The sequence below is a fragment of the Poecilia reticulata genome, linkage group LG13, assembly GCF_000633615.1.
Source record: "Poecilia reticulata strain Guanapo linkage group LG13, Guppy_female_1.0+MT, whole genome shotgun sequence".
NCBI classification, from domain to species: Eukaryota; Metazoa; Chordata; class Actinopteri; order Cyprinodontiformes; family Poeciliidae; genus Poecilia; species Poecilia reticulata.
The window spans coordinates 31,920,910-31,929,698 of NC_024343.1; the positions used below are offsets into that span (position 1 = coordinate 31,920,910).

General features: G+C 41.2%; 1 protein-coding gene across 1 annotated transcript in view; it reads right to left on the reverse strand.

Annotated features, from left to right (window-relative positions):
* Nucleotides 1-330: 330 nt before the first annotated feature.
* Nucleotides 331-8,789, reverse strand: part of LOC103475203 (unconventional myosin-XVIIIa-like) — a 9,168-nt gene continuing 709 nt past the window's right edge. The window contains exons 2-10 of the mRNA XM_008426642.2: nt 7,521-7,608; nt 6,943-7,049; nt 6,025-6,201; nt 5,671-5,881; nt 4,093-4,235; nt 3,914-4,014; nt 2,251-2,314; nt 2,012-2,156; nt 331-570 (exon numbers count right to left, since the gene is read on the reverse strand). Of these exons, the coding sequence (XP_008424864.2) occupies nt 488-570; nt 2,012-2,156; nt 2,251-2,314; nt 3,914-4,014; nt 4,093-4,235; nt 5,671-5,881; nt 6,025-6,201; nt 6,943-7,049; nt 7,521-7,608 (1,119 nt within the window). The 3' untranslated portion in view covers nt 331-487. The remainder of the gene's footprint in view (nt 571-2,011; nt 2,157-2,250; nt 2,315-3,913; nt 4,015-4,092; nt 4,236-5,670; nt 5,882-6,024; nt 6,202-6,942; nt 7,050-7,520; nt 7,609-8,789) is intronic.

Sequence of the window (8,789 nt, forward strand, 5' to 3'; positions counted from 1 at the left end):
ACCAAAACTACGTTTTTCAGTGCTCCTAACACACATGTAATATATATTTTAATGGATAAGATAGATTGTTTTCTCCAAACATACTTCTTTATCGTGAACAGAAATTAAAAAGGATTAGCTACAAAATGAATAAGAGTCAAAAGGCGGTGCTCAACAGTTGATTTGCATTTGCATGGCACTCAGCAACTTCATTTAAATACGAAAACCTCTGCTAGGCACAAGGGGAGGGGGGGGGATAGGGGAACACGAACACACAGCTTTTTTGACCATTTTTGGCAGTGTTCGACTCTGACTAAAACCTCTTGCCGAAAGCCCGCAATCTCCATGCGCACGGCAGAACAATGTGTCAATAGCTGACGAAAATCCCATTTTTCGTCCTGTGTGACATGGCAGAAACACACAAAACACTAGATAGAAGGAAAAGCAGATTAGGAGGAAGAAGATGAAAATGCAAACAAATGAAGGTTTGGACCAAATGAGGAGGGAATCAGGGCAGAGAAAGCCCTACAGATTCTAAAACCAACTGTTGTAAGAGGAAAAGTCTCATTCCATTACCTTCATCTTCGTCTGCTTTTGATAGGACGCAGCATGCAAACATGCAAGTAAAGAGAGGAGGTTAGACAAAACAGTTCATGGATGCAATTCAGGGTTTCCCCCAGTGTGTTATAGGCCTGGCGGCCCGCTATGCTTTATTAGCGCCACCGCCAGGCTAAGCCTTTCTTGATTTTTCTCTTTTTTTGTAGGAAAAAAAAATAAAAAATCGCCTTTTTTTAAAGCCAGATTGCGAACGTTTCTGTTACTCAGCGTTTCACTACCGGAGCAGATTTATTCCTAAAATATATGGTTATAGAAGATGTGTTTATAGTTTATGCATTTAAAGTCAGCGCGCTGCCGGAGCTGAATTAAGTTTACCTCAGCGCGGATCGCACGCGCCTCCTTTCACTCGAAATGGACACAGGCTGAACTGTATGGATATTTACATCAACCCCCTGTGATGATCAGTTATGAGGAGTTATTGATTAAGGTAAGAGTTTAAACCCACCGCGTTAGCTCTGGTTGCGCAGCTCTACGTGAACCGCAGGAATAACTTGTAATGGCGCTTTCAGTGGTGCTTTGAGGAGCGGTGAGATTTGCGAACAAAACATTATGCAGCGTTTACATCTCAACACGCTGCCCTGCGTTTGGCCCCGTCTTCCCAAAAGTTTATATATGTGTTCGCGGTTAGCCGGTGCGTTAGTGGTTAACGACCCAATGCTAATCAGTCGTCGTGCAGGTTTAACCCGGTGAGGTTAAACCTGCACGACGGTTTAACCTCACCGTCGTGCCGATAATATAAAATCGGCATATAAAATGCCGATTTTATATTATTTTATTATTATTTTTACTAGTATTATTTTTCCGGTTACACTAAGCACCAAACCATATCAAATGTTTTGTCCACATATAGTCAGACAGTTAATGCGCGCGGCCACCGGAGATCTAAAAAACTCGTCCAGAAACTCGACCAACCAAAATAGTTTCTGTCCCCTTGTTAAAAACTCAGCTGCTGACTTAATTTGGATTTAGAAAAGTGGAAATAATTTATATTTATTTTAATTGTATTTTTTGATTAGTTATTTTTAAGACTAGTTGTGGGTTTATATAGCAGTTCACTGGCGATGTTTTTCCATAGCATATAATTACCCAGTTATATTTTTACTTTTCCTGTCTACTTAACATATTTTAATACAAAAACGCAGTGGACCACCGGTGGACCGCCTCGGCGCCCTGACCACCGGGCTTAGCAAGTTTTCTGGGGGAAACCCTGCAATTATTCATATGAGAACCAACCAACAGAAACTACCAGGAGCCATGAACAACCCCAAAAAGCCACTGAGACACTTTGCAAGCGTTAGTTGATCATTCTGAGGTGTTTGAAACATGTCCCCTGTGGTAGCAAAGATAAAAGCAATACAACATCCTACTAATGAAAATGTGGTGTATTTAAAGATGGTGAGGCGGGAATTCCTACCTTTAGTGGCTCCTGCGGCCCCTAAGTGATAAATGGCTCCTAGAATAAGCCAGAGAGCCCTCTGTTCCTCCACAGAAATGCCCAGCACCTTCATGGCCGCCTGCAGCTTGGTGAACTGCTGCAAGGCCCGCTGCTTGTCTTCAGTCTGAAAACCAAATCGGATCAAAGGTCCCAGATTACTTAGTGGGGTGGGACATGTGCTGGGGGAATCAGCAATGAAAAGGTAAGCAGCCATTTACCTTGGAGTGTGAGTGAATCCCAAAAGCACTGCTTTCATTCAGCTGGTTAAGGTGCAACTCCGTTCTAAGAGGAAGGTCAGACACACAGTGAGCTCCTATTGGCCATAGAGATATAACATCATGCTCACTCTCCATGTTAAACCACAGTGAACCACTGGGTATCGCTATTGAGCTATCAGAAAGAAAATAATGGAAGCCAGCGCTCCATCTCCATGACAGATAATAAATCAAACAGCTGCAGCTGATCCAGAACGCTGCCCCTCACGTTCTCACTAAAACCAGGAAGATAGAGACATAACACCAGTTTTAAAGTCCCTCCTCTGGCTCCCTGTAGCTCAGAGAATAGACTTTAAAATACTGTTGTTAGTTTATAAATCACTGAACGGTTTAGCACCACAATACATTAAAGATCTGTTATTGTTGTACCAACCGTCTAGACCCCTCAGATCTTCTGGTTCTGGTTCTGCTCTGCATCCAGAACCAGAACCAAACAAGGAGAAGCAGCATTCAGTTTCTATGCACCACAAATTTGGAACAAACTTCCAGAAAACTGTAAAACAGCTGAAACACTGAGTGCCTTTAAATCTCAATTTAAAACCCACCTGTTTAGAGTTGCTTATGGCTAAATTAGGGTTAGAGTGCTGGTTTTGATGTCTTCGATGTTTTTAATGTTTTTATCTTTATTTTTATCTATTTATTAATTTTTTTTATTCCTCTTTTTAATGATGTAAAAGTGGTGAGTGACTGAGGGTCATTGCGCGCACTGAAAAACCCTGTAAATTCTAGACTAACAGGTAAAAATAGTGCACAATAATCTGTGTAGGACGGCAAAGAACTAGCGCAAAAATTTGCATGACAGGTGGACGGAGCCTGATGCTGCAAGGTTGGAGACCTTGCCCTGTTAGGCGACGGGGCCTGGATAATACCCGTGGTAAATGGACGCCGGAGTCCAGCGATGACAGGCGCTTAAATTCCGTAACAAAAGTATGTTTTTATCTTCTTTTTTTTCCCAAAATCTCTTTCTTACTGTTTATTTAATGTCACATGCTGTTTTTACTTTTTCTTTAATTATGTAAAGCACCTTGAAATGCCTTGCTGCTGAAATGTGCTATACAAATAAAATTTGATTGATTGATTGATTGATTGATTGATTGATTGATTGATTGATTGATTGATTGATTGATTGATTGATTGATTGATTGATTGAAGTGGAAAACGTTTTAGACGGCTGCCAGTGCTTCCAGGAGTGGAGTACCCGCCACATTTACCTCAAGTGTACCACCGGTGTTCCCCAAGGATCAGAACAGCCCATCCATCTTTACATCAATACTGTCTTATTGGCTGAATTTAAACACCATCTACTTAATCATCTCTTCACTTTCTCCATTTCTACATGTTTTATTCCTTGTTAACTTTAACTTCTGACATGACTTATGTTTCTTTTCAGAAACCTGCAAACAAATAATTTATCCCAGCCCCCTATGCTGAAGATCACAGCATTTTACAGGTTTGTATCCAAGTCCATAAAATCCTACAGCCCAGGATTCCACCACAATCTCGGCTTCATAGAAGCCGAGATAAACGTGCTCCTAACCAGAGTAACTATCGTGTTACCAAACAAAACTGATCAAAGAACAGGCTAACAGTAAGTCAGCATCATCACCTCAGAGCGCCGTCAGCTCCAGCCATCACATAGTAAAACACATTGAAGGTGGACTCTGCTTCAGGTCTTCTGCTCACCCTCAGTTTGTCCAGCAGCATGGTCTAAATAAGAGGAGACAACTTTAGTATTAAATTAAATATTGTGATCAGAGGGCATTAAAACCATCTGACAGCTGTTACCTGGATGGAGGCAGAAGCCACCTGTCCAGCCTGATCAAAGTCCAGGGACACAACATGAGAGAAGCGGCTGGCGTTCATGTTCATGGTTGTGGAGCAGTTGCCAAAGGCCTCTAGGATTGTGTAGACCGCCTGCCACTTCTCAGCTGTTTCAATTGGAGATGGAGAGGATTAATTCCCATCCCTCATTCTGTAGAAGTGTTAGCAACTGTGGCAGTAATTTAAAGAGAAGCTTCAGTTCTGCTCTAACAATATAAACACTTTGTCTACCTGCTGAACTAAAGAAGGTATTTTGAATGATACAGCATCACTTTGAGTGAGAGAATGGATAACTAGTTTCTGTTAGGCCAGGAACTACCTTCAGTCTCTGGCTGGAGAGGAAAAACCTACAGTCAGAAAATCTGTGCTCTACTCTGGACTACTATCACTCTAATCACTGTTAGGGGTCATTCTCTGTAGAATTACAATAATTAGGTACAATTAATCCCCAGATCATTGACACCTCTGGTAGGTTTAGGTTAAAAGAGTCGGTGACACAACAGAACCAAGACATCATTAGCAAGATGATCTACTGTGCTTTCATTCTGTGTACACAAAGCTTTTAATAATAAATATTTCACGCAGAGTACTGTAAATTCTATGGCACTGCAGAGTTCACAATTTTGTCTGTAGTAACTGGATCAAACGGGGGCGCCATCTTATGATCTAATGAGGGTAAATCAAAACAACTAAGGCTGAGTCAGTAATTCCAAAGATTTGAGGGACTTATCTGCAGTTTTGGAGGAAGAAGCTAGATGGAGTGATGCAGAGGACGGAGCTGGTTCAAATGAAGAGTTGGAACTATATTTATTAAACCACAAAGTTCAGGAAGCAACAATGACTCCAGTGTTTTTGGGGAGGAAGGGTCAGATGGTTAAGATTTGGAGGTAGACATCTATCACCTCCAAATCACTGAATGGCAATAAGTAGATCTATGAACATGAAAGTTATTCATCTTTATTCTGGTTTAATTCAAATAATCCAATAATTTAAAGTAACTGGTTCAAGTTCCGTGTGTGTTGCAAACTATAAATGTTCTGTCCATGGTGTTCAGTGACTAGAGTTCCTATTTCGACATCTTGAGTTTGATTTTTATACTTCTGATAACTGTATAATATTTATGTTATATTCTTTTACAGTACAGAGGGATTGAGTCGACGTCGCGCTGCGTTAGCACGCATTGTACTGTGCGTATCACCAGAAGAAAAAAGGCAAGAGTATGTTATTCTAACTGTTTAAACTATTTAAAATTAGGTCAATAAAATTATTTACAACTTGCAGCCAGCACAGGTCAACTCTCTTCGCCTGTCCTCTGCTGCAGATGTTGGAGGTTTTATTTTTATTACAGCGTCTCTGTACCTCACACTGCCTCCTGCTGAGCCTGCCGCACTTTTGATTTCTGTAATAACTTAATCTGACCGGAGGTGGCTCACTACTTCCAGTCTGTGAGCGACCGCAGTCACATCACAGATATGACGAGAAAGCATAACCTAATTTCTAAGTTTGGCTAATGTGTGTTGTTTCTTCTTGTGGATGGGTTACCAGAGAAGATCTTGCCCGTGCTTCCAGCTATAGAGACCAGGTACTGGACCAGATGCTGGCAGTTGGTGGTTTTACCACTGCCAGACTTCCCCAGAAGCACAATGGACTGATCCTGCTGGGTAGTGAGAAGGTTGCGGTAGGCTGACTGGGCCACGGCATAGACGTGAGGGGCAGTGTCCTCCCGCCGACAGCCTTTGAACATGTGCATGACCTGTTGGCAGGAAGGGCAGGAATAACCAGAAAAAAATTTAAAGTAAACTGAAGCCAATGCTAATACAGATAAACGTGTCACATTGTAAACTGTCCTGTTCTGTTGCTCTGTAACTAGCTGTAGCACCTGTAGTCTCCACTCACCTTCTCAGAATACATAGAAGGTGTACTGAGAGGGTTGATAACGACCATGTTGGGTCCAGCGAAGGAGTGGATGAGGTTTCCTCCGTAGCGCTGCCTCAAGCAGTGCATCATGCTGGACTCATTTAGGTAAACGAGTGAAGCCAGGTCCTCTGAGCGGTCATATGTTGGTGGGTTGGCCTGCACACGGACACAAACACCATGACAAAGCCGACAGTCATGGTACCTAAAACCTCAAGGACTGCTGTTTCTGTGAGAAAGAGTTTTAAAAAGTAAACTATATACAGATATAATCTAAGGCTCTGTAACTTTGTTTAGGCCACCCAGGTACAGCAGGCTTTATCTGAGCAGGGAGAGTCCTGGTAGCTTAGCATCTTAGCAGCTTGTCTGAGGTTCAGAGTGACCAGAACACAATATATGGGTTCAGATGACAGTCAAATATCATTTAGAACATCAACTGAAAATCTGAAAAATGAATAACCAAGAGGAATTCTGAGCAAAGTCGGAAAATGGAGTCCCCTTTCCTGCTGAAGGCAGGCTCTTTGCTAGGTTCTGATGAAGGTTTTACCACTGCCAGACTTCCACTGAAGCACAATGGACTGATCCTGCTGGGTAGTGAACAGGATCACTCACCCGAGTATCCGAGTACGGTCTCATTGAGATAAACCTGCTCATCACAAACTGATTGTAGTGTTTTTTTAAGATAGCAATTGTTCTAAAATACTTATTAAAAATTAGAAGTTATATTTTTTAAAAGGTCGGGTAACATTTACTATTAGTTTATTCAACTGAAATTTGAATTGTAAAGATTGCAGACACCTGCGATGAAGAACTGTTGTCCTCAGACACATTGAATAGAAGCTGTTTAAGTCAGATTTTTATTGGTGACCATCAGTACTCTTGTATCCATATGATATTCACCTTTTCTATGTCATCCTCATCCACATCCAGTATTGTTCCATCATGCTCCAGCTTGATCTTCACCTTTCCCTCGGGGAGTGAGCCACACTCTGTCTTCAGCACAGTGGCTGCAAGAATAAAGTGCAGGAAACATGCAGTCATGTTCAAAATGAAAATACTTGTGAAAACTTTATTTATTCCAATAACTGAATGCACTAAGTGTGACACTATATAGATGAAATCCACTTTCACACCTTTATTTCCATTAATTATGAGGATATTCTGCCTACTGTTAATGAAAGCATAACTTTTTATAGTAGAATATTACATCACACCTATAAAAACGCTATTTTATTACAGAAATGTGGGCTCAATGCAAACTATGCTTAAAGCCTTTTAAAAGGTTATTTTCAGAAAGTATTTTGAATCTGACGAATGAGCCTCATCAAAAAGGATTTTTTGGGCAATAATTTTAAACCTGAGGTTAAAAAAATGAGGCCAATCAAAGAACCTGTAACACGACAGAAGAGGTTGTTTTGCTAGCAGAATGATTAATAACTTGTTACTTCTGTTAATAGAAGTTAAAAACCCTTACTCACCGAGAGAGAAACCCTTTTTGTGAACAAGCCAGACCTTCTCTGATCCGTACCAGGCCTGCTCTGCTGTAATCTGCTCCTCTGTCTTCACCTGAAAAGACAACAATTTCAGGTTTAACAGAGAAGGGACAAAAGCTGCTCATCATCACACGGAAGAGGTCTCAAGTCACTAGCAGTATCCATTTTGATCCCAGTGCATGCTTTGAGGTTACAGAGAGAACCTTGTGTCAGGGAGGGAATGTTAGCTAGTGAGTGAGACTTCAGATCAAACACACACCAGCTGTAGGGCTATGTGGGAGGGGGGCTGCGTTGGAACCCCAGTTCACAAATTTTACATCACCTTTACCAGTGAGCATAAGCAAGAAGAACACCTGTAAAAATATCACACCAGGCCACAAAATAGAAAAAACCACTCAACAATAAGTTAATGAAACATGACGTATTTATGAATGTGAATCCACAAACGTTACACCATGGCTAGTGATGTTCCATTAAATAGGTTGGATCTTGTTGGAAACATGCACTTTGCAGGCAAAGGGACAATCTCAAATCTCAAAAAATGTGCATATTGTGATAAAGTTAATTATTTTCCATAATGTAATGATAAAAATTAAACTGTCATATATTTTAGATTCATTGCACACAAACTGAAATATTTCAAGTCTTTTATTGTTTTAATACTGATGATTTTTGCATACAGCTCATGAAAACCCAAAATCCCTGTCTCAAAATATTAGCATACTTCATCCGACCAATAAAAGAAATGTGTTTTAATACCAAAAAAGTCAACTTTCAAATAATTATGTTCAGTTATGCATTCAATACTTGGTCAGGAATCCTTTTGCATCCTTCAATGCGGCATGGAGGCAATCAGCCTGTGGCTCTGCTGAGGTTTTATGGAGCCCAAGATGCTTCGATGGCCTTAAGCTCATCCAGAGTGTTGGGTCTTGGTCTCTCAACTTTCTCTTCACAATATCCCACAGATTCTCTATGGGGTTCAGGTCAGGWGAGTTGGCAGGCCARTTGAGCACAGTAATACCATGGTCAGTAATACCAGTGGTTTTGGCACTGTGAGCAGGTGCCAGGTCGTGCTGAAAAATGAAATCTTCATCTCCATAAAGTTTTTCAGCAGATGGAAGCATGAGGTGCTCCAAAACCTCCTCATTGCTGCTGCATTGACCTGCCCTTGATAAAACACAGTGGACCAACACCAGCAGCTGACATGGCTCCCCAGACCATCACTGACTGTGGGTACTTGACACTGGACTTCTG